Source organism: Manihot esculenta, chromosome 14 (genome assembly GCF_001659605.2).
Source record: "Manihot esculenta cultivar AM560-2 chromosome 14, M.esculenta_v8, whole genome shotgun sequence".
Classification (NCBI taxonomy): Eukaryota; Viridiplantae; Streptophyta; class Magnoliopsida; order Malpighiales; family Euphorbiaceae; genus Manihot; species Manihot esculenta.
Window position 1 is genome coordinate 8223221 of NC_035174.2, and position 25984 is coordinate 8249204.

At 32.8% G+C, this 25984-nt stretch overlaps 5 protein-coding genes across 8 annotated transcripts; 2 read left to right on the forward strand and 3 right to left on the reverse strand.

Moving 5' to 3' along the window:
• The first annotated feature begins 5633 nt into the window (after positions 1–5633).
• Positions 5634–10917, forward strand: LOC110599968 (CTL-like protein DDB_G0274487). 3 transcript variants are annotated; one of them, XM_021736618.2, is made up of 8 exons: positions 5634–5753; positions 5907–6079; positions 6598–7058; positions 7505–7688; positions 7830–8054; positions 8165–8281; positions 9772–10008; positions 10589–10917. In XM_021736618.2, exons 2-8 carry the CDS (start codon positions 6017–6019, stop codon positions 10802–10804), a joined length of 1503 nt encoding a protein of 500 aa, XP_021592310.1. In that variant the 5' UTR covers positions 5634–5753; positions 5907–6016; the 3' UTR covers positions 10805–10917. The 3 variants fall into 3 exon arrangements, with proteins under 3 accessions (XP_021592310.1, XP_021592309.1, XP_021592311.1); XM_021736617.2 differs by having other exon boundaries at positions 5663–6079; XM_021736619.2 differs by lacking the exon at positions 8165–8281 and having other exon boundaries at positions 5664–6079.
• A 1830-nt stretch (positions 10918–12747) lies between these two features.
• LOC110631121 (transcription factor TGA2.3) lies at positions 12748–17963 on the forward strand. 2 transcript variants are annotated; one of them, XM_021778840.2, is made up of 11 exons: positions 12748–13369; positions 13576–13679; positions 13808–13884; positions 14025–14222; positions 14652–14729; positions 14825–14884; positions 15310–15387; positions 15514–15562; positions 16515–16786; positions 16917–17162; positions 17277–17963. In XM_021778840.2, the coding sequence occupies exons 1-11, from the start codon at positions 13308–13310 to the stop codon at positions 17421–17423; spliced, it is 1371 nt and encodes a 456-aa protein (XP_021634532.1). In that variant the 5' UTR covers positions 12748–13307; the 3' UTR covers positions 17424–17963. The 2 variants fall into 2 exon arrangements, with proteins under 2 accessions (XP_021634532.1, XP_043806059.1); XM_043950124.1 differs by lacking the exon at positions 12748–13369 and having other exon boundaries at positions 13677–13713.
• LOC110631122 lies at positions 17886–18603 on the reverse strand. Its single transcript, XM_021778841.2, has 2 exons — positions 18102–18603; positions 17886–18020 (listed from the first exon to the last, which is right to left on the reverse strand). Exons 1-2 carry the CDS (start codon positions 18427–18429, stop codon positions 17983–17985), a joined length of 366 nt encoding a protein of 121 aa, XP_021634533.1. The 5' UTR covers positions 18430–18603; the 3' UTR covers positions 17886–17982.
• Positions 18604–20608: 2005 nt separating this feature from the next.
• Positions 20609–22899, reverse strand: LOC110630898. Its single transcript, XM_021778539.2, has 2 exons — positions 20919–22899; positions 20609–20796 (listed from the first exon to the last, which is right to left on the reverse strand). The coding sequence occupies exons 1-2, from the start codon at positions 21373–21375 to the stop codon at positions 20741–20743; spliced, it is 513 nt and encodes a 170-aa protein (XP_021634231.1). The 5' UTR covers positions 21376–22899; the 3' UTR covers positions 20609–20740.
• A 149-nt stretch (positions 22900–23048) lies between these two features.
• Positions 23049–24129, reverse strand: LOC110631213 (protein PLANT CADMIUM RESISTANCE 9). Its single transcript, XM_021778959.2, has 4 exons — positions 23943–24129; positions 23777–23848; positions 23487–23696; positions 23049–23298 (listed from the first exon to the last, which is right to left on the reverse strand). The coding sequence occupies exons 1-4, from the start codon at positions 24058–24060 to the stop codon at positions 23222–23224; spliced, it is 477 nt and encodes a 158-aa protein (XP_021634651.1). The 5' UTR covers positions 24061–24129; the 3' UTR covers positions 23049–23221.
• Positions 24130–25984: the final 1855 nt, after the last annotated feature.

A 25984-nucleotide genomic window follows, 5' to 3' on the forward strand; every position in this document is an offset into this window, starting at 1 on the left:
TAAGGTTTGAACTATCCAGAGAAGAAGAGTATTAATGACAGTCTGAGTATGAAATGTGTTCGAATTTTCTTTTTATGTGACGGATCGTGTTCTCCATTTATTTAATTCTTATTATATGATTTTTATTTTGTGGCCGCAAATATAATATAAATAATATTTTAATTTTATTTGGAATGAATAATCAAAATAACCTTTAATTATAATAATATATTATAATAATTCAAAATAAACATTTCCCTAAGACAACAGGCAATGAACGATTAAATTAATTACTGTTTGAAAATTGACATTGGAAATACACATCTCACCAAGCAACAATAAATTAGGCATTTGCGTATGCAGGAAGTTTGAAAGTTTCCAATGCAAGAGTTTGAAAGTTTCCGTTGCAAGAGTGCTTACGTTTGAAGGAAGGTCTTCGTCACACTTGCACAGAATTCTTTTATTATCTTGTCCTTTTATAACATGTCAAGTTGTCAACTCTCAAAACGTTTATGCCTCTGCAAATTTTTTTCATCTTGACGCTTTCCCTGGGAAATATCCGCATCCAGACCCGAATCTTGATTGCTTGTGTGTATTTTTTTTTTTAAATGCTAAGCTTGATTGCTTATGTTTGATTCACATTAATTATATACTTTGCACTTTAAAAAATGTTGTTATTTTAAATTGATAAGATATAAAGATTATAAACTTATTTAAATTAAAAAATAGACCACCTAAGGCCATTTTGATGCACCGCTACAGTGTCATGCTAAATATGGCGTGACACTGTAGCAGCGCCATTCTTTTTTTTTTTTAATTTATAATATAATTTAAAATTTATATCTTTTTTTATTTTTTTAAATTATAATATAATTTAAAATTTATATATATTTTTAATTAAGTTTAATTTTTTTTGCTCCCATAATTTATTATATTTTTAATTTATTTTATATTTTTATAATTATTAAAATTTAATTTAAATTAATATATTCATAATTATTGAAAATTTTTTTGTTTATTTATAAAATAATTAAATATTTGAATATTGAATGGAAATATAAAATATATAAATATTTAGAGTGAATATATAAAATTATATGAATTTTTTGAATGAAATATATAAATAAAATTAAAGTAAAATAAATAATATAATATTAAGGAGAGAAGAATATAAATAGAATATTTTTTTTGGTGTTAAAATTGGTGCAGAAGATTGGAGAAAATATTGCACCATTTTAATATAAAGCACCAAAATAGTACAAAAAATGGTGCATAGGTTGGAGATGGCCTAAAGAGGTCAGAAGAAAAAAACCATCTCAATTCTTAGATTTTCCTTTTGAGGTCCATGCTCACCTAAAGCTCGTGCCTTTTCCTTTTCCTTTTCAGTCTTAGCAAATCCAACGTGTTTTCACCACTAAGAGAAGTCCTCTTTTTCCTCCTCTTGGCTATCAATGGAGTTGCATCCCAAAACTTTGATTCACAAGTTTACAAATCACAGGCCTTGAGCTTGACCCAAGCCGATTCAACTCGAGTTAGGTCACTCACCATTTGTTTACATCTAGCCATCAGTGGTATTTCCATGTCAGGTTGTGAACCCTTTAATAATAACATGGAGTTCAAAGCTGAGGATCTTCAGAGCCATTACATCTGGCACTAGTTGAGGAAGTAGTGAGTATTTCTCTTGAGTTAGAATCCGCAAAACACCATTTTCAGTTTATATGGTGATTGACACTGGCAGTGACGTTAAGTAGGATCTATGAGCACCTTACACCGATTACTACCAACAAGGCACAGGACTTGTTCTTTGAGCCCGCTTCCTCTACTTCCTACCCGCTTCTTACTTATAACACCATGTAATTATTGCTAATAATATACCCAATAATTAATGTGTTAGTTCTAATTAAATATTATTTTTATGAATTTTAAATATTTAAATACATTATGTAAATGTTGTTAATTATCTTTAATGCTAATTTAATTGAATATCGAATAAATACAAAGTTCATAAGATTATATTACATTATAAATTAAATTATAATGTGTTTATAATTGTAAGGATGTGTTTATAATTGTAAGGTTCTTATTGCATTTAAGTAATATCTCCAAAAGTTCATATTTGATGTTTTTATTATAATTTAACAATGATTAAAACCGTTGAAACTGATATATATTATATTATTTTATTTTAAAGGAAATAATTAATCTCACAGGTTGAGATGTGAGATATTTAAAACTAATATGTAGTTACTTATTTTATAAATAAATGCACTGAACTGACTTGTCTGATAAATTCATATAAAAAATAATATATATTTATAGATTACTCAAGTGATGGTTGTATAATAAATTTTTTGACTTGAAATCAATAAATAATCTTATATAGGACTTTTATATTTTGATCTATCTTACACGTTACTTAATTTATGAGTAACAAGTGGGGATGAATTAGATATATTAAAAACAATATGAAAGTATTTATATGATTGAAATATAATTTATCACCCTAAGTAAAATTAGAAAATATCTCATTTATTTTTTACTAGTATTGATCATAAAATTTTTGTCCGAGGTGGAATAAAATTAACAAATAAGATTTGAAATTTCATTCAATAGGTTAATGGCTAATAAATGAAAAGTAATATGATTTAATATTATAGACATGTTTCATATATTAAATGTTAAATCGGGACATTTGTGATGAAAAAATATTAATTGCTCTGAGAAATAATGTACTGAAAGGTTAAGTCAAACCACTTTTGACATTCCAAATATTTGAATAGTATTAACATGTTCTAGATAATATTCTTAACTTTTAAATTAATTAATTAGTTAATTATATTTGTTACCAATATATTTGAAAGCTAATAGATTACACACATAAAGAATTTTATGAAAAAAATAAAATAAGAAGTTAAATCAAGACTTGATTGCATATAAATTGAAATTAGAATAAAATTATAATAATTTTGATCTAATTAATTAAGTAGAGACTTAATTAAAATTATTTTAAATTTATATGGCCTGTTTATTAAAGTTTTAAATAGTTATAATTTATTTATTTAATTAGTTAAATAAATAAATAAATACTATTATACCGAAATCTTAGAGTTTTAATATAAAATGACATTTTATGAGAGTATGCGTTTTTTGATAAAAATCATTTTGAGAGCCTTTAGAATTTACTGAAAAGATAGAGAGCTATCACTTAAAACATCTTTCCTTGTCAAACTCTTGAAACGATTTTAAGGTTTTTCAATCGATATTCTGTATGGATATTGTCAGGGACCAAACAATTAGATGATTTGTGTAGTTTGCGATAATTTAATCGAGATGAACGGTCTTATATTTTTACTGTAACAAAATAAAAAGTATTTATTTCATCTCTCTAATATTATTACTTTTTTCGTTTAAATGTATCTATATCAATAAAAAAACCGTTTAATCTGATTGAAACTCAATAATGGTTTCTCGACATATTTAAGTGTGGAATTGTACATATTTCTATAAAATATTATATGGAGACGGCTCATACTGTGGGTGATTTCTATCACCAAAACCATCACCCTCAATTTGGCTCAGTTTGAAAATGTAGCACTCATTTATAGACATAATAACGAGAGTTTACTTGTTAGAGCTGCCAACTTGTTGGCATTGCGATTCAGCTTACTCGCATGCTAATGATATGAGTTTCTCTTTTTATGAATACGACTCCGACACAATTTCAACCCTACTGATCTAGTTTTAGTGCTCTTATTGCTTCATTAATTCATAAACACAAATTTAAAAATATTTTATTATTTTGGTATAATAATACTGTGTATTGATAGCGAGTTACTTTTAATTCATTATTGACAATAAGAGGGATAATTATAGAACTAACATGACCATAAGACGTGCTATAAATGATAAACTATGTGGAGTAGGGATTGACCGTCCAATTTTGGGATTGATAAATATTGTCATATCAGTGCACTAAACGGGTTTTGCGACAAAGGTCATATGCCTATGTTATGATTCAAGTTTTATGCTTCGAACACAAGGAATTTTGATAGAACACCAGGAATCATGCCTAACCAAGTAGATTCAAGCTTTATATGCCTCGGACGAAGGGAATTTTGACCTTGACAATTTTTACTTCGGCAGGGAACAAAAGCTAAGGCGTTGTGGCTGGATACCTTATTTTTTTTCGTCGGAAACTGGGGTATTGGACCTGGATTCGGATGCTTTTGGTTTTACATGAAATTGGGGTTTCTTTATTGGGCTTGTTCTATTGGAGTGTGTATTCCATCTAGGCTTTGCATCCCAAACCCAACTTTGGAATTCTGCTCTGACCTTTGACTTCGCACATGTTTAACCCAGCCAAATTTAGGCTCAAAATGAAAGGCAAAATAAAAATTTAAAATAAATACTTTTTAATTTTTTCAAATCTCAACATTAAACAGAATATAATTCAAAATCTTCATTTCATTTTATTTTATTTTACAAATGAGAAAAAGAAAAAAAAAAGTTTGGGAATATTCGTTGGGCTTGAACGATTTATTTAGTCCAAACCAACGAATCTTGGATAAAGAAAAAAAAAAAACACCCAACCAAAATCTAAAAGCAGAGACATAGAGGATCACGTCACGCCCGTCCAAACAATTAAACAAACGCAATTGGAATTCTATGAAAGGACAAGCAATAGAACAAGTTGCAGGGGAACATCCCCCAGTGATTCCACGTAATCGAACAAGAATATTCACCTTAGCTATACAAATCCTTAATTTTATTTAAAATATTGTAATTAAATAATTTAATATTTATTCCCGACACACTAGCCAAATTTCTGCAGCCTGGTGGCTCTATTATTTTAAGGCAGGCGTTTCGAATGATTTATTTTCATTTCAATTGGTTGCATGAAAGCTTTTTTTTTTTTTTTGAACATGCTAATCACGACCACGTGGATAATGATGAAGAATAATTAAGAAAATGCTTAGCACAAGAATCTAATCTCTGTGATGCACTTGTTCCTCAGCCGGCTTTACTATTTATTTTCCCATAAGTTGCATATGGTAATAGCTTATGAGTTCCCATCTTAAATTACGGTAGCAATATCAAACGAAAAAAATGTAAAAAACCATGTCATTACTTTCTCTGACTAACTTGAATAAAATTGTCATAATATTATTAATTAAATTAAAATTAATATAATTTTAAAATATAATTAGCTTAATTTTTAAATTTCTAGGACTTTAGTTTGAAAATAGTTCACTTAAATCAACAATTCGGTTTGAGAACTATCACAAAGCCTTCGTTTTTCCATCACAAAGTATAGGACACAATTAATATTGATATAATTTTGTAGAGTTTACTGCTACATAAATAATTATTATCATATAAAAAATTAAAATATAAAAAATATAGTGTGATTTATTAGTTTTTTATTTAAAAATATATAATTTAATTTATATTAATATTATATTATTAATAAATCGTTATAATTTTTAAATATAAATAAAAATTTTATGTAAAAATTATATTATGAGATAATATTTTAATATAAATTAAATTATAAATTATAAATTAAAAGTTAATAAAATCACGTTATATTTTTATTTTTACTTTCTAAAAAAAGCCAAACTCACGTGAATAAAACTAAATTTTAAAGGGAAAAGGAAAAACAAAAGTATTAAATCTCTCCTCCCGTCCCATCCCATCCCATCCCACGACAGCATTGGTGAATCGAGACACCGTCGTATCTCAGTTTACTCCAAGACGTCTCTCTCTCTCTGGCAGTTAAGTTTTCAGACTTTTAGTTTCCCCTCCTTTTCTCGCAACGTTCCTCATAATATTTTATTATTGTTTCTCTGGAAGAAAAACCCTAACAGCTTTCATTGACCATTACCTCTCTCTCTTTCTGTTTACTTTGACAAATTCTCCCTCGATAGTTGATGTTGAAGTTCATATGCTCAACTGTGGCGCTAAATTTACCACCATCAAGAATGCTTTGATCCATCAATCCGCCAATCCGCCAATCCTTCACTAGTAAGCTATCGCTATGAGCGATTCTCAGACCTCCTCCTCCGACTCTGACTCCGCATCCGTTGCCGCCATCGATCAGGTCCTCTTTTATCTAATTTCATTTTGTTTCGATTGGTATAAGGCGTTTTCTACTCAGTTTAGTTACATTAATTCCTTATTCTTCTTTCTGTTGCTTTTGTTAATTCATTGATTGTGATAGTTTATGGTTTGTGTTCACTTCCTAAATTCACGAGTCAACGAGTTGAGTTCTGTGATTTCACTTATCGTTTAATTAAGTTTACGATCTTATTGTTCTTTCTAGTCCTGTATTAATTAATTTCGTAATCTTTTGATTAGTGCTGGTTCAGAGTTTAATTAAACACACTTAATTTTCCAAAATATCGAATTATAGTTGACTTAAAAAAATAAAGGAAAAAAAAAAAAGGAGGCGTGGCTGAGCCCCTAAACATGTATTTTCACAAACTAGGAAACACATGCTTACATTCAAATTTTTGAATTTGTACTTAATTGGATGTTAAGCCTTTATTACTTTCCCTCCTTTTCTTGATGATGATATCCTCTTATCTGATTTCTATCTTTCTTTCTTCTCGCTACTAGAATGTAAGGCGGAATCAAAGAAGTGGCAGCGGTGGTCAAACATTGGCTCCTGACTTACCACGGCGGTGGCATGATGTCTTCTGGTTGGGGATCTTCTTGATTCATTTGATTGGATTAGGACTTGCTCTTGCGGTTCTTGGACTCAATAGGTTTGAGAAATCAGATAGGTTTAACATTGATAGGTTCACCACTGGCTCTTCGGGAAATAATAGAGGTTTGACGGAGGATTATTGGCCAATGTATGCTCTTGCTGGTGGAGTTGGAACTGTACTGGGGTGGACTTGGTTGTTGCTGCTGGGTTCTCGTGCAAATCAGATGATGAAGATCTCAGTTCATATTTTGACGACTTATCTTGCTGTGCTCAGTGTTTTGTGTTTCTGGTGTGAGCAGTTTTTCTGGGGTGTTGCATTTGCAATTGGTGCTGCATTACAGTTTTTGTATGTCATATCTGTCATAGACAGGTACGAGTACTCTTTTGAAAATCACATCTCCTGTATTAGGTCTGGATTTGAAGTTGGTTTCCCCCCCTTTCTTTGGGGAAACTAACATTTATTTTCCTTAATGAAGTCACTATTATTTATTCCCCTTAATGTAGTTTGTGGAATGTGCTAATGTACAATGTTAATTTCAGTTTTCTATCCAAATCTGATTGAGAAAGTGACCTTTCACAATTTATTGTACTCTCAAAGGTTATATCTTATGTCTTGAGTCAAAAAGTGAAGCCTTTCTCTATACAGTTGAAGTAATTTATTACTTGCTTGCAAGGATTATTTGTTCAACTGTTGACCCTAATGTATCTCTCCCTCCCCTAGTCTCCTTTTTACACTCAAATCAAAGCCATAGATAAATTGCAAATTGGAAATTTGGATAGTAAGTTCCATCTCTGATAGTTGCTGTTCTTTCATAGACTTCCATTTACCATGTTGGTGCTGCAAAAAGCTGTGAAGATGGTATGGAGTCTTCCTGAAGTTATGAGAGTTGCATATGCATTCATGCTAGTTATGCTTTTATGGATGGGAATATGGTCTTTTGGAGCAGCTGGTGTTGTGGCAGCAAGCATGGAGGAAGGTGGACGCTGGTGGCTTCTTGTGGTGAGCTGGCAAGTTTTGCTCTTTATTCCATCTTCTGTCCCTGGATGAGAACTGCAACTGAGTTCTATTGGAACATCCCTTAACTACAGTCTAATTTGTAGATGCTAGATACACTTTTTATGCTGTTAATTGCATATGCAGGTTCTCTCAGTAAGCTTATTCTGGACGGGTGCTGTTCTCTGTAACACTGTACATGTTATAGTGTCTGGGATGGTGTTCCTTGTTCTTATTCACGGTGGTCGAGAAGCAGCATCAATGCCTCCTAATCCATTGGTGAAGTCTCTAAGGTATGCTGTGACAACATCTTTTGGCAGCATTTGCTATGGATCATTGTTCACAGCTGCAATTAGGACATTGCGGTGGGAGGTAGGTTTTGCCTGTGTTTGCTTTTGATTTAACTGGTTTATTAGCTTGTATCTTATTGTTACCCTTTTTTTCCTGCCCTGTCCGTCTTCTTAACTCAAAGTATATTTTAGATCAGGGGATTGCGGTCAAAGATAGGCAGGAACGAGTGCTTGCTTTGTTGTGTTGATTTTATGTTTCATCTCGTGGAGACACTTGTCCGGTTTTTTAACAAATATGCCTTTGTCCAGGTATTCTCTGTCAAAGTTTTATCTCTTGTAAAAACTTTTAATATGAAAGTCTATAAGATTTTGGTAAGATGCCATCTATGACTACCGTGTAGCCCTAGAATGAAAAAAATTTCAGGACAGAGAAATTCTTGCAAGAACTTAAAACATTCTCCTTTTTTTAATAAGCTTATTCCACAAATAGACAATATTAAGCTCCTATTTGTCTTAAGATGCTATTTTTTTTTGACATATATTGCACTTGTGTTGTTTAATACTCATCATCTTAGGGCTTTTAAAAAGTTGTGATAGTTTTTCATATGAGAAATGCCTTTTATCTGCTCCAGGGGTTGAAGATTTTGTCACAATGAAATCTCTGACGTTTATTCCTCTGCCCAATTTATATTCTAGGAAAGTGATAAACTCTTTGACCTGAGCAAAGGAAAAGTAACTTAATTGAGGAGATAGTACAAGAATGACTTCTGGGGCAGAACATAAAAGCAACCTGGTAGCATCTCTCAATTTTGGAGATTGTTGTACGTCAGTCCTCTATCTTCAAGTTCTTACCATAAAATCTCTTTATACAAAAACCCTCTTCTTTAAAAATATTACATAAAAGTCCCTCTAATTTAAAAATGTTACATAAAAACCCTCATCTTTAGAAGTGTTACATAAAAATTCCTTAGAGGCAGTGTCATGGTGTAAAAATAATAACTTAAAAAATCAAAAGTACTGTATAAAATAGTAATTCATTCTCTCTCCTTACACTCTTTCTCTCTTTGTGCTAAGGTGTGTGAGAGATAATATTATGAATATCTTATGTGGCTTTTTTATTTTCTAATTTTTTTTTTTAACATTGGGGCATCCTGTATCAGTTATGCTACAGAAATGAACAATAAACTGCCTGAGGGATTTTTATGTAACATTTTTAAAGATGAGGGATTTTGTGGTAACAAATTAAAGATGAAAGACTGAAGTGTAACAACCTCCAAACTTGAAGGATGGCTAATATAAATTGTCCTGATTTCAGATATGGTTCCAGTTTCCAAGTTTTGCAACAAGAAAAACAAAAATTAAAAAAAAAAAATCTAGAAACTGCAAAAATAGTGGTCTTTCTACTCGCTGAGGTGCTGAAGGATAATAAGCAGGCTGGGGTTGTGCCATTGGGGATTCCAGTTGGAGATGTAGGACACATCACTTTTTGGAGTTTCCAATGGATTTGCCTCATGATACATTTCTCCATTTACTTATGGTACTCCAGTCCTTCTGGGGCATCTGACTATTGGAATTTACATCCTATCCTGTTTCCTTCATTTATATCCCATTTCCTTGTCCTTAACTGCTGACTATGTTTCCACCTTGGATTGTAGGTAAGATAGAGTTCAGTAGAAGTGTTTTCATTTTGGAATTTGATTATTGTTATTATTATTTGCTAATAAATAGTTGAATTCACATTAATAACTGGTAATTATTGCAACATTAATGGCAATAGCTTAATCGATTTGTTTCTTCAGATAGCTGTTTATGGCAAAAGTTTTAACCATTCAGCAAGGGATGCCTGGGAATTATTTCAATCAACTGGAGTTGAAGCAATTGTGGCATACGATTGTTCAGGTGCTGTTTTGCTGATGGGAACACTTCTGAGTGGGCTAATCACAGGAACATGCTCAGGCGTGTGGACTCATATCAAGTGGAGTAGTGACAGTGTAACCATGATAGGATCCACTGCAATGTTGATGGGAATGGTCTTGGTAAGTTCTATTTCTTGCCTGCTGTTCATCTTTTTTGCTAACTGCTCTGTTATCCCATAGTGAATTGGAAGGGTCTATTCCATATATCTGTTGCTGGCGTAATTTAAAGGATATGCAGTTTCCTTTTCTAGGTTGTTTACATGTTGAATTTCTGGAATTGTGTTTCAATGTAGCAACTAGCAAGTTGCATTTTTCAGTTTTATATAAACAGCAAGTATCACCTCCAACCTGCGTTTGCAACTGATGGTAGCCATGTTTTTTATGAAGTACTCATCCTGGAAGGAAAATGAAGCATGCATCTTGTTTATACAGCAAATGTTTGTCATTCAGTTGCATGAACATTTTAGCAGAATGAGAGACCCTGCGTTTCAAACACACTTCATCAGACTCTCTTTCAAGGATAAGTTGCATCTTATTCCATGTTGATGCTTGATAGAGGTTTTTGATGATCCTTCCATTGCTGTAGCCAGCCATTTATTAACATATAATTGGTTTGAATGTGACTTGCACCCTGGCATGATTCTATTTCTTGTTTGCACCTATGTGGACATTGATAATTAACATGAGGGATATGCTCCAGGTTGGAGTAGCCATGGTTGTGGTTGAGAGTGCTGTTACATCCATATATATCTGCTATGCGGAAGACCCGTTGTTGATTCACAGATGGGATGCTGAATTCTTCAACCAGTTGTCTGAGACTCTGCACCAGCGTCTACAATATAGGAGTGACCGAGCGAGGGAAGTATTGACCCACAGTCGATTTGATAATCACGTACAAGAAACTGTCAGTGTCTGATATTTACTGTACTCGATTTATTGATCCAAGTAAGTCAATCTTGTATTTATGTTGGAGTTATGTAGACTTACTGTTCAAGCATTTTATTGATCAAGAAATGATTCTTCATCCAACTATCTCTATTTATTCCATACTGGTTTCAATTCGCATGCCCTCGTCAACTAAAATCCAATACAAACTCTGATGATAATAAACTAGGACTCTCGTTGAGTGAATTTAAAGAAATGCGCAGATGGGAAAGATAGGCCTCAATTGTAAACCACAAGGGCACGTGACATCAGCATCCCCGCCCAAATGCAGAAGAAATTAAAACTCCCCCATTCCCCATCCCCTAGATAATTAACTCCAGGCTGTAGAGGTGACCAAGCAGATGTGCCACATCATCAACTGAATTGTACGATTGCCACATAAGATGCGTAACAGAAAAGCAATTTAAAATTAATTATTTGGCAGGTATATAAAAAATAATAAACAAATAAATGTAAGGCTGCTGCGACACGCCGCTCCAAATCCAAAATCGAAAGCAAAAGCCTAATATTTGGGCAGCTTAGCTTAGCTACAAGATCTTAAGTAGTTCCTTTTAAGCATTACCCTTATTTTATTTAACCCACACCCTCAACCATAAAAAGAAACAACTGTTAAAACAATAAAAAAAGTACCCTTTCTAAATATTTTTATATTATTAAATACAGCAGCCAATAACAAAAGCTTAACTTCTTACAGGAGAAAAAAAAAAGAACCGCTTTTTCTTCTTGGAAAAACACCTTTCATATATATTTCGTATATATTGTGATTCGGCCTCGTACTAAATTTCAGTATTGCACCTGCTTATAAATTTCAATTGAGTGTATTTTATTTTTAATTTAAATTAATCTAAAACTTCCATAAAAGTTCAATTTAGTCAGAAATAAGAAAAAAAATTAGCTTTTTAATTTTTGAAATAAATGAAGAAATTTAACTTTAAATTTTAATTTTTAATCTAAATTAATCTTAAATTAAAATCTACGTGCTAATTTGGATAAAATGTTACAATTGGATTAAATTAAACATCTCCTTAAGATAAACTTGTGGTTGTAATCCTATATTTTTCACTCTTCAATGATCCTTCTGACCTTCTCTACCAACTATAGAAGGGCCAAGGTCAACGGCTTGAGATTATAATGTTCAGTAGGTTTGAGCTTACGATTGAATTTATGATCTATGGGACTTGAGGTTTTAAAGATAAGTTTGATAAGTTACCTTGAATTTCTAATACCCTCTACTCTAGTATGGAGGGAAAGTGATAAAAGTTGGATTTGATGAAATTATTACTCTATTTGAGATGAGATAAAATAAAATAAAATAAAATATTTAAAATATGATTTTATAAGATAAAATTTTTCATATTTGTAATTGTTGTCAAGGAAGTGACTGTTTCTAGTTTAATTTTGTTATTTGTAATTTAATTTATTTCAATTTATAGTTAATTTTTATTTATTGCAAGTTATAATTTATAATTTATTGTTATTTATTTGATATAATTAATATTTTTATTATATAACTATAGTAAACTTGAGTTCTTAATTTATAGTCTATAGGTTACAAATGTTTGATATAACTGATTAGATGTGAAATTCAAATTACTTATAAAAGAAAATGGAATATTAAAAAGTTTATGGAGAAAGAAAAATACAACAATTTAACTTTATTTTTTTTAATTTTCAATAAATTTAATGATTTTTTAATAATTGTTAATGATAAAATTGATAAAATACGAATAAATAAATCAGGATACCTTATAAAAGGTTAATTAATTAGTTTTTAAAATAAATAATAACCCATTAAATAATAATAATATTAAAATTGAATAGCAAATAAATAAATATTTTTAAAAGAACAAATTTCACCAGTATCTCATCACAATCACATCAGTAAGAAGCAGGACGCTGTTTTGCAGGTAATTTTATTTTTTCCTGCAATGAGATAATACGTGTAAAATACACAATTCTAGAGAGAGAAAGCATCAGCACTTTTAGCCTTTAGCTTCAGACACCAGAATATGAATGTACAAACAAAGAATCAATTCATCCAAAGCTGGAGTAAGAGCTGCTACAGAAATACAACAGAGAGAGCTTCATGTCTTGGGGGACTGAACTCAACACCTCCACTCGCCCCCACACTCCGTGTTAACAACTGCCTTAAAATGGTTGCCGAACATCAAAAATCCCAGGAGGAGAGTGGCAGGGACGATTGAGACGAGAGAGTGAAAGAGGATTTAGGAAAGTGTGGGAGTGTTGGGAAACTAAAATCCCAACTCAGAACGCAACAATGAAAAGTCTGATAAGCTTTTCTTGTTTTTTTAACTATGAATATAAGGGAGCCGTACTGATACGCTATCCTCTTCTCTAGGATCACAACAAGATTTTTCTCTTCCTTCCTTTCATCTCCAACGTCACACTTACCCATTACAAAAAACCCCGCTCTCTCTTTTTTAGCCCTCAGCAAACTAACATTAATCACTGAAATGCAAAGCTTCAAACATTTTCCTCTCCCTGAAATGTACTGCCACTCTTCCTTTTTTCTCCGGTATGTTTCTTCCTTTCTTGCGATTTTTCTTTCTCTTTCTGAGCTTCTCTCTCTCTCTCTCTCTCTCTCTCTCTCGCTGCTTCGTGTTCTTGTTGTTGGTGCTCGGTGGTTGCTATGGAAGTGATGAGTAGTTTCGTTTTCAGTGATAAAATGAAGTTTTTAATTCATTTCCCTGTCTCTATTTTTCTTTGGGTGCTTGGGAACAGAGGAGAAGATGGTAGCCGAAACCAGACGCGTTTTGCGGATCTTGGTGAGCTTGAACAACCAGCTCCTGCTTTTCATCACGATGATGCTGTTGATTTAAGCCCAAGTATTCGTCCTTTTCTCTCTCTTGATGTGTAAATGTATATGTTTTTAATATATTTATGTTTAGGAACCTTTTACTACTGGGAAGTTTAGTTTCTCTAACTACTTATGGTATTCGAATGGTTTCTGTAGGCTCCATGTTCAGTTTAAAATCGGGCAATGTCGCTGTTTTGTCCAGTAACTTGCAATACGATGCTGTCCTGAACACGGTACCTATTCTCACCAACCTTTTCTTTTTCTTTGTTTATGTTTCTCTCTGTTCATACTTCTACGTCGACGATGAGTGACCATAACATACTTGTGGGTGTTGATTAGTCAATGCTACGTCTGTTTGTTTTGTTGTCCGTAGAGCATTGGGTCTGCAGAGATAGCGACGACAGGAACAGGGTGTTTGGACACAGGGCAATATATGTACCACAAGGGGACAACGATAGCTTCTTCGTTAGGAAACGCGCATTGTATTGAGAATTGGGGAGACTCAGGGATGGCAGATAACAGCCAACAGACTGACACTTCAACAGATGTTGATACTGATGATAGAAACCAGGTATTTTTTGGCGTCTCTTTCTCTGCAAATATGCTGTGTTTCTTTTTTATATGCTTTATTTTTTTTTGTTTGTTTTCTTGTATGGGAATATTTTTTGGCTTAATGGTGGTGGGTCACCTTTGAAATTGAGAAACTGTAAATTTGCTTATTCGAGTCCTAGTTTATTTTAAACTTGTTCTAGATTTTGTAGAATAATATGCTTTTAGCCTGACTTAAGAGGACCCAAGCTAAAAGTATTGACAGCAAATTAACTATTCCATTTAGCTTAAGCCTGATGCCTGTTAAGCTGAAATTCCAAATCCTACCGAAGTTTAACACTTTTGGCTTATTCTACTTATTAAACAACTGCAAGTGCTTGCTGACCGCCAACCCCAAAAGGTTAAGATATTGATACTAGTTTCTGATTGAAGATTTTTATTGAATATGTAGCTTCACGGAGTCCAGCATGGTACTGTTATGGTTGTGGATTCCATGGAAAAATCCAAGGCAAAAGCTGGTGATCAAAAGGTTATTGATATGATGCTTCTTCAGTAGTAGTTGTAGCAGAATTGTTTTGTTCTTGAAAGTCAAGTTTAAGTTTGATTCATGTTTGCTTTGTGCAGACTCTCCGAAGGCTGGCTCAGAATCGTGAGGCTGCAAGGAAGAGTCGACTTCGGAAGAAAGTATTCTGTCTCCTTTAGCTACATGTCTATTTACATGGATAATTGAAAATTTCAAATGTTTATAAGTCTTGATGTACTATTTTCCATATAGTTTTATTTATTTTGCCATCTATCATCCAACTAGACTAGCCTAGAGGTACCTTTGGAGCATTGAAACATGATGAGGCGATGTAATTCTCAGTTTGGCTCATCAACTAGCCTTTCGCACATATTCATAATCTGCAATGCATGCCGGTGTGAAACATTTAGCCTTTAGCATGTGTTATTTTGTTGTTGCTTGACATGATTAGGGAAATACTTATAAAGCTGTCTGCATGGCCTAAATAATTTGTTACACCTAAATTAACTGGCATCATCATCTTCCTAATGTCTTAAGTTAATGAATGAAGAATATTGGACTATTTATAGGTTTTGGTTTTGGATAGGCTTATGTCCAGCAACTTGAGAGTAGTCGACACAGGCTTGCACAATTAGAGCAAGAGCTTCAACGAGCTCGGCAGCAGGTGTAAGAAATAACCCTCTTTTTGCGAAATAGAAATGTTAGTGAAATATGTTGAAAGTGGCCTAGTTATCTTCAATGCATAGTGGACTAAAATCTCCTCTATCCCTGGCTTTCACAATTGTTGCAGGGAATTTTTGTTGCCTCTGGACTTTCAGGAGATCATGGGGCTGGCAATGGTAAGGGATTTTTGGAGTTTTTATAGACAATACTAGCTTCAGTTCCGTGTTTAACATGACTAAGGCTTGTGCAGGAGTCGATTTCACTATTTTTCATTCTTTAGGTTCTTAGCTAGCTGGACAGAAATTAGTTGTAGGAAATTAATTGATAAAAATTCATGTTTCCTATGCCTGATTTTTTTTTTCTTGTTATTATTCATGTAAAAATGTGATAACCTGGTGTTTGTATGTGATTCTCTCTCTCTTGCTTTAATAGCATTTGATATTGCTGCTTCTGAGCAAAGCAGTGAGTCATTTGGATAATATTTGATAGAAGCAATGTTTATGGGAGATGTGAGATTTCTTTTAGGTAGGTTTGATGGAACTGATGAAGGATTTTGAAGAACTAGGCTTTGGTTCATGACCTTGATCTCTTAACTCCCATTAAAGCAGTGAATTATCAGATTGCACAGTGTAAACACTTGTAGCTTAAAGGTAGTTATATGCACATGACTGGTTGATAGTTGCGGGAGGGGGAATCAACTTTTGTGACAAAAATATTCCTGAAGTTGGTTAATGCGAAATGCTTTGGCAAGAGACTATTTATTACTTCACAAGGACTGTTGAAGGCTACTGAAAGACAGGATGTGGCTCTTAATCAAATAATGTGTTTATCTGAAATGGTGAAAAATCTTTATCAAGGACATAAATCAATGGGAATCCAACTGCCCTTGTGAACAAGGCAATGGCTTCACTATGTGAATATCATTTCTAGACCATACAAACATCTATTGTGATTCTTGTATGTTCTGTATATTAGCTGGTCTGTGTTGGGGTTAAGATTGGTTTTGTTGTCAGCCCTATATTATTTGCGAATCCATTTTGCAGTTTAGATAGTTTTGTTTGTGGAGATTATATTGTAGCATATTACAGATAATGATCATGTTGGATTTTATGATTGATCATGTCTTAGGGGCTGTAGCATTTAACATGGACTATGCACGTTGGCTTGAGGAACATCAACGATTGATCAGTGATCTAAGATCAGCTGTCAATTCTCATATGGGTGATAATGAATTACACGTCCTTGTTGATGCTGTAATGTCACATTATGATGAAATATTCCGGTTAAAGAGCATTGGCACAAAGGCCGATGTGTTTCACATGCTTTCAGGCATGTGGAAGACACCTGCTGAGAGATGTTTCATGTGGTTGGGTGGATTCAGATCTTCCGAGCTTCTCAAGGTAATTTGACCGGTTGAGGTTTTTGTTATGAGTTTACGACACTTATTTAGCAGCGGTTTAATTTTGTTTGAACAGACTTGGCTTTGTATGAACAGACTTGGCTTAAAGTATTTCCTTTGTTATAATTTAGATACTCGGGAACCACCTCGAACCCTTGACAGATCAACAATTAATGGGCATATGCAATCTGCAGCAGTCCTCCCAACAAGCTGAAGATGCATTATCTCAAGGAATGGAGGCTCTGCAACAATCACTTGTAGAAACAGTTTCATCTACCTCTCTGGGCCCTGCTGGTTCTGGAAAAGTTGCTGATTACATGGGACAAATGGCAATTGCAATGGGCAAGCTTGCAACACTAGAGAACTTCATTCACCAAGTAATACAGCAATCACCATTCTTTTTCTTTCCTTTAGATTATTGTCATTGGCATCATCATTTATGATCACGAATTGATTAGTAATGTCGCAACTCGTATTGCATCACTTGTTAGGCTGATCTTTTAAGGCAGCAAACTCTGCAACAAATGAATAGAATTTTGACAACACGTCAGGCTGCTCGAGCCCTTCTTGTTATCAGTGATTACACTTCGAGACTCCGGGCACTCAGCTCTTTATGGCTGGCACGCCCTAGAGATTGACAAGCTAATTGCCACCGGTTTGTTAAAGATTAAGCTATTTAATCTCCGAAAGTACGGAGAAAGCATTCAAGATCCGGGAGATGAGTTTGATTTATTAGAACTCTTCTCAGATTGCCCCATTTTACTTCTAATTTGCCAGTTGTCAAAGGTGAAATTTGGCATCTGATAGAAATGAGAAATGACTGCTTTGAGGAGTACTATGCTAAGCAGCAGCTTGAGGATAGTTGGGGATAGTAATCTTTACACATGTAATTAATCAAAGGCATCTCATGTCCTAGCAGTAGCTATATATCTGACGTGTTACAGTCTATTATCAGGGACCAAGCTATTGGCTGTTCTCAAAATCTGGAGTTCTGTTATGACAAGGCATCATTGTTAAAGCATTTCTGTTAATGTGCAAATGTCCCTGAAGTACATTTATCTCCATTGCCGTTTTATTATTTACAAGTCTTTCTTGCGATGTAGTGCAAGAGTAATTTGAAACAGTTGCATCAGATGTATAACTCTGAGCATATTTACATATTCTCAAGGTTTCTGTCTGTAATTACTGAAGCTCCAGTTATTTGTATGCTCGTCTCCTACCCTTGTTCATTCTGCCTGCAAATTACATTTAAATGATTAGTGAATGAACAAGAAAAACAGACACAAGCTCTCTGTTTAACATATGAAAGAACATACCACGCACGCATCTTCTTCTAGACTGAGGGATGAACACCCCGGTTCCATTGCCATTTCTCCACAAGTTCACAAGCCAAGTCGGTACCGAATCGGCATCCCTCGTCCCCCACCAGTCGAAGTAGCTTTCAGGCCGTAGTTTTACTGGAAAACTTCCGGTTAATCTGTTTGAACCTGGTTTGCAATCTGCAGGGAAGTTTGAAGACCTGGTTTCTGCTAGATCATCGTTATCATCAGAAATCAGAAGCAAAACCTGCTGTCTTAGTTCTGCATAGAAATAATCATCTTGGTCGTCATTAGCCTCAAATTCCAGACAATGGTCTAAGCTCATGGCTTGAGTTGGAGATTCCAGAAGAGGCTTTATTTGAAAATTTGTGGTTTAAGAAGAGAAAATAAAGCAGGATTTATAGAGAATGGATCTCTAGAAAAAGAAGCATGTTTACTTAAAGGTCAAAGCATCAGGTGGTTGCAGAAGAAAATCAAATCCTGCATCTGTGAAAAGTCTCCAAATGGATACGGAAGTTTCAGGAAATGTCTCTGATTTTGTACGTTACCAAATGTCTAGTTCTCGATTGCTTTCAACACAAGACCAAGTGGATGAAAATGACTTTAATTAGGATTCGGGAGATCTAAATCCAATGGATGTGGATTCAGCTGGCTGAGTTATGTATACGGCCTCTTAATTCACAGAACCTGTTTTGTTTTTGTTTGCTATCGCTTGGTATAATGAAAACTTCAATCAGAGTGATAATTGAGATTGACCATCACAATCAACCACTAATTAATCTTTAATCATATGGTTAAGCCTTAAATCGTCAGACACGTGTTATTATCTGGGTCAAAATTATACGTCAAACTATGCTCCTAACGGCGTTTCTTTTATTATTATATATATTTCGTGTTATGCATGTAATATGATCCTTATTTTGTTGTCTCTTTATCAATAATCCATTGTGAATAACTTAATATAAGATTCTATTAAAATAATCAAATAATAATTTATTAGAATTTTATTGAATTAAATATTTCAACTAAGTAATACCTTAATTCATTGGTAAATAAATTCAAATCCCAATAATTATAACTTTTTTCGCATTAAAATTTTCAAATGCAACAATTTAATAGGCCTATCAACTTAGCATGGTATATAAAGTAACAAATGTTGATAGCATATATGTTCTGTTTGATTCGTGGAAACTTTCAGTTTAAATTCTATTAATTATAATAAATTAAAGGTGATTCATTCAATTAAAGTTAATTTAGTCTTTATTAATCTAATCTCTTTTCTGATTTGAAGTTCACGAAGATATATCTAATTTTATTTTTTTATATAAAATTTTAAATGTATATGTTATAATAATTTTACCGTAGCGTATGTGTTAGAAAAAATATGATTTTAATCGGTTAAGTATTAAATAAGTTTAATATCTATTTTAAATAAGTTGTTCAAAAAATCTGTCAAAAATACGATTGTTTCACTTGAAAGTACATCTTGCAGGTGTACAGGCGTGAGTATGTGTACCCTCTGCCACTCTCGAGAAGGGCATCGTTTTCTAACTTTTGAGATTATCACTTATTTTACGGCAACTCCAAAATTAAATCTTAATCTTTCCGAAAGATATAATCCAACTCCATTATTTCTCTCATTTTTTTTATTATATATTTCCCTCATTTAATACCCCAAGCATTTCTCTTAGAACTCTAAGAAATTACCCTCCATGTATCTAAATCCTAATCATTCTCGGATCTCACATTCATCAGATATAAAACTGTTATTTCTCCAAATCTCTAATTTAAATGCTGACTAAGATTTGGAATTAAAATTATTTATTTCTATATTGTTTAATTTTTTTATAATGTGTTTTATATTCTATTGTATTTTTAATAAAATTATCATAGTTTTAACAATAATCTAATACTGTGTCTCTGAATTTAGTATGTGTTTTATTTCTGATAAAAAAAATCATTAATATTTTGATACTCGTTCTAAATTTAAAATACCATTTGTATAAATAAAAATTTCCTTCCTTACATGATTTTTTTTCGTATAGATAAATATAGAATTTATAGGGTAGTGCTGAAAATTTAACTGAACGGAAAATTAAGTAAAAAATAATGGAATTGATCTATATTCTAGGTGTACCAATTGAAGTATTTTGAAATGAGCTTAACACTCTATTAGCAGCCACTGGGTATTAATTTGTTAAAGTATTAGCCTCACCAAATTTCGTCAAATGTCATGAATGGTACTCAAGTCTGTAAAATAGGTACTATCAGTATGGGAGTTAAAAGGATTCTCTTCTCTCAACTTTGAGATATATTGGAACTACATGATTAAAAATTATTATTATTTGAATAATAATATCATCAAAATAATTATGAGATTTTTTAATAAAAGCAAATATATAATTTAACCAACCCATTACTTTATTTAACATATTAATGTTATATTAATTTTTTATGCTCATTATAATTAATAAAAGTAATATTATTTAAAATGGGAAGCTAGGTTAATAATAAATTTCATTTTTCAATACTAACATTTATCATGTTCAGCTGAACAGAGCCATGTAATTAAGCTAGAACAATACAACTAATATCAAGAATTTGTTTGGCATATACTATCCACCAATCCATTATTTTCATAATCGATTTCTGGCCCTGTACATCCTGCTCTTCTCATTGTTCATCATCCTTCCTGCAAATTACCAGTATTATCTTTAATTAGTCGCTAAAAAATATGTTAACCAGTTTTGCTTTCAGATCTATGAGATATGGAATTCGAGTTAAATAAATAAAAGAAAATGCTAAAGAAAGTACCTGAAGTTCTATATCTTCTTCTGGATTGTACTGCTTGATTTTGAGGGATGAACACTCCAGTTCCGTTGCCAGTTCTTCTCCACAAGTTTACCAGCCAAGCAGGTGCTGAATTAGTATTCTGGACCTCCCACCAGGGGAAGGAATTACTACTTCCATGTTTCACTCCACAAGAGGAACATCTTTCTAATCTGCTCGAGACTCGTTTGGAGGCAGCAGCAGCAACGGGGTTTGAAACCTTGGCGTGGGGAAACTCTTCTTCATCCTCGTCTGCTGTTAAAAGCAGAATCTGTCTTCTGATTTCCATGTAATATACATCATCATCATCATGGCCATCGTATTCAAGATCTTGATTGTTGATGAACTCCATGAGAAAATCTTCAAACGGAAACTTGGTTATGTCTTGATTTGATCTGATGAAAAATGGGAAGTTGCATGTATATATAAAGGAGAATGTCATCAGAAAGAGCTTCTTCGCATCTGGGTAGGTGAATGTTCTGTTGACTATGAGTCCAAGTCTTATAATTTTTGTAACTTAGTACAATTTTAATCGTTGGTTTCCCAGTTCCAACCAATGGACTTTATTTTGGAGTGGCTTGAAGCTCAGATATGAACATCTCTAATACGTAGCTTTCAGTTTGATCGAACAGATGTGAAAATGGGTAAACTTCAACGAACAGAATCAATAGCTGCTGGACTACCTAACAGATGCCTTATTGAGTTATGAGAAGAGAATAGTTATGTAGTTGGACCTTGAAATCATAAAACTATGCCACTATTTGGATGGGTCAAAATTGCAGACCATCTAGCAACACCTAACTGTATTAATATTTGGATTTTTCTTTATTTACATTGGACAGTTGTTTTTATTAATTAACTATTATATCTCTTTTTTTTTGCTCATGGGTAATCGTAAATTCACATTTATAGTCTGACCAGATATAGATAATTGATACAAAAAAGATAATTTACTCAGTTAGTTGGTCTCCTTAATGTGAGCAAGAGTGCAAGACAAGGTATCACAGGTTTTAGTTAGAAATAACTGTATCAGAATCGTATTGAGGTTCAATTCTTCCTTTCTACTAATTCTCTCTCGTGAATAAGAGAGCATGATTTTACTTTCTCAAAAACAGAGCGGAAATTATTAAACATTTTTTAAAAAAAGGCCTAAAGCCCATTACATGATAGTTAAGTAATAATAACATACAGGCCTGTGGTCCTGAACATCTAGCCCTACGATCTATCTAAAACCAAAGAAGAGCCCGAGACCCACAATCATCAAACTCTAATTTGATGGTAACCAAGGGCCGCTCACATTGTTGCTGAGTTTTTAGATCCAATTGGAGAAGTAGTCTCCAAACTCTTACCTAGAGTGAAAACCAGATGAAAAAGCTAGAAAAGGTTGACCTAGAGAAAAAGCATTTTGCAACAGAAAGGAAGGGATCATGACCACGAGGAGGTCAACTCAGATTGTTGTAGCACTAAAAGGAAGGGATCCAATTGCGCCTTTTGAATTCTAGTGTTATGAGCTACTATCAGCTTAGTGGAGTTTAATTTTGGTAGGAGAAATGAGCCTTTTTAAATTTCTAAAAACACAGGATTTATTAGCTAATATGATATGGATTATCTGGAACTCAGATACCAAACTCCTTATAATGTATAAACAATAATTAGAAACACTTTTAAGATACGTATTCTCTTTGTTTTACAGCTTATTCTTATCGGTCAAAGAGTCGAGATACTGCTGGAAATTCCACAAATCATACAAATGAATTTCACATTTGTCTCATCAATTTTCTTTAAATTTGTCTAGACTAAAATTTTTTAGAGTGAACTCCTTTCTTTTCTATAACATAAAATACATCTGGATCCGAAATTGTGAGAGGTAGCTGGGATGGATGGATGGCAGAACTAATTATAGCACTTGGGATTTTGTAAAGAAAACCATTAATTTGTTTAATGTGATCATAATTATAAACTAATTATATATTTTATTTTATTTTGTTACATATATGAATTATTTGGTTAGGCTCAAAATTTTTACTGTATATATGAACCAAGTTTAGATTAACCATTTTTATATTATACCTACGTATATATTAATACATGCAAGAGGTTTACGGTACACCAAAATGAATCCAACCCGAAAAGAAAGAATTACAAGATTTCATAATAATTAATTTACATATATGCATCCTCACAATTATAAACATACAGACACATGAATGATTTTTTTTTTTTTAACATATATTAAAAATATTTAAGAAAGTGTTGGTTTTTGAATTTCTGAGCGTAGACCATAACTTTTAACGTCCCATGCCTGCTGCAACAAATGGGGGCTGGAGTTTGTCCTGGCTCCACTTGTCAACGTTTGCTTGCCAACCTTCAAAGAACCATCGGATATTCATGTCAGGAGTTCTTAGATACACTTGCAGGAATCATAAAACTAAGAGTCTAAGATGGTTTCATCTTGGCCTCCTGGGCTTAATCATATATTTTCTAGGCATCATGATTAAAAGCAACTAATTAGGCAAGGTCTGAATCCGTTTATACGTGTATTGTGATACTTACCGATGGAGGGATCAGCACCCCGAGTCTTGAGTTCCCTATACTCCTGACACAGAGAGCAAGCACAACAGCAACAGTGCACCAACCAATCGGCACAAGGAGCTTCTGGTAATGAAAAGTGTCCCCGCAGTTTAGATCGGTAAGTACATGCATATAGCCATCCGCAACCAACTGAAGCCGTAACATAGTACAGGAGTCCCGCAATCCCACATGCTGCTCAAGCAATCAACTTAGAATGAGTACAGTACAGGGTATTAATTCACAGAAAAGTTTATCAGATAAGCAAAGCATACATGTGTTTCCTCTATCAATAATCTCGGCTGTTTGCCCAAAGGTGATACAAGGACAACAGCAGGTTATGACACCTTCAAAAAGAACAAAAGTTAATCAAGCCTAAGTGATCAAAAGCAACAAGAAAAAGAAAAAAAGACGAGCTGAAGTTTTTCCGGCAACAATTACAATTGGATGGATCGTCAAAACAATCACATAGGCCAGAGGTCCATTGCCCTTCAGGGAACTTCTTCTCCAGGGGAGGTGAGACGGTCTTAGGCTGTGAAAGAGTATTGCTTGGATTCATTATTCTTGCTTGCTTGATGGATTAAAGATACAATTTGGTGTTATGGCATGTGGGTTCTTATAGGCACTACTACAATCACAGACTTAAAGCGATATCCTAAAATACAGCGGTGAAGGATGGGATTAGCTATGATGTAACTTGCATGGAAGGTTCACCACATAAAATTAATTAAATATTGGATAAGGCTAAAATTAGATAAATGTAGGATATGGCTGATGAACTATATATGGTTTGTTTTGTCTTGGCAGCCAAATGGGTTTTCAAACGGTTGAAATGATCCTTTCAGAATCTTATATTTAATTTCTCGGATACTTCCTCGCTTTTTCATTCTATGACACATGAAGGATCCTAATTGCATCTTTAATTGTAATTATTACAAAGTTATCTCTCTATATATATAGTATATGTGAAACTACTTGGAAAATTCATATGCTCCAAATCATGACGTGTCCAAGTTGAACCAAAATTAATTAATATGAGATGCAAGTAAAGGAAGATGCTCAATTCTTTTATTTATTATTTTTATACTTTGGAAGAATTCAGGTCTTATTTAATTTAAATATATTATTTTTTAAAAAATTATTTTGCTAGAAATTACGTAAATAAGTTTTTTTTTCTTTATTAAAAAAAAACTCTTTAACTGTTTGGAAAATTTAAAAAAAATATCAATTTTTCGTAAAATTTTAAATTCTTTAATTGAATTACACCGATCAAACAAGACATTAAAATATATCTTTTTATTCAAACTTCATACTTCAAATTACAATTAGTAAGTAAGAAAACAAAATTTTCCTTGCATCTGAAAAAAATACTTTTACATAATTTATATTAATTTAGTTGTTGGAATGAAATTCATTTTTGAATTTTTTTAAATTACCATTAAATATTATAAGATTATTTAACTATCTTAAGCAGTTAGGTTTCTTAAAACATTTTTTTCATTATAATTTCTTAATTAAAGAGAAAGAACAACGGCAAAATTTTGAATTTGATTTTTTTTTTTTTAGAAAATGAACCATCACTAAAACATATAAATCCTATCTCAGAGGAACCAACTAAATAATTCAAAGAATTAAAACTTTGAGAAAAATTGGTCAATAAAAATATATAGTTTCCTAAGAAAAATAATTAAGTTATTTTTAATAAAATTCACTTTCTTTTCCGAAAGAAAGAATTCAATTTCTTCATTTCAATATATATAAATTTATTAATAGCCTTTATTTTTTTTTTTTTTGAAATAGGGGTTGGAGAATAGAATCTTAGACCTCACAAGATTACAAAAATGCACTTTCCACCAGACTAAGTCTCGGAGTGCTAATAGCCTTTACCTTTTAACATTATAACTAAATAATAAAAAAATAAATTGTTTTTTAAAAAATTCACAAAAAATATCTTCCACACAAATAAATGGAAGCTAAATACCTTGTAGCATTTCCTATAACTTAAGCCAATTTGCACAAAGCATTAGCAGTTTTAAACATTAATATTCCTCGTATGCTATAATGGATTCTATATTATTTCAATCTCCATACTACTTTAAGCTTCTAAAAAGTTCCCAAAATGACACAAAATTTTTGTTTTCCTTCTATTTTTCGTCAAAAATACTATATTTGATTTTCATATTAATCCAAGCTCAACAATAATAACAAGAAAGAGAGAAAAGCAAAGTGATCGCGTGAAGAAAGGAAGGATCGGAAACGAGATTAGTCTCTAGCTAGTTTTAATTTCCCCTTTTCGTTAGTGGTTTTGTAATATTGTTGGTATTTTAGTGGTTTTGTAATATTGTTGGTATCTTCCCCTGCCTTTGAGCCGAGAAAGAGAGTTTTGCTTGTATAATTTTGATTGGCTTCTTGTAGATGGTTTCTATCCTCGTCTCTCGTTGTCGAGTTCCGGTAATTTGCTTTATTTTTACTTAGCTTTGTCT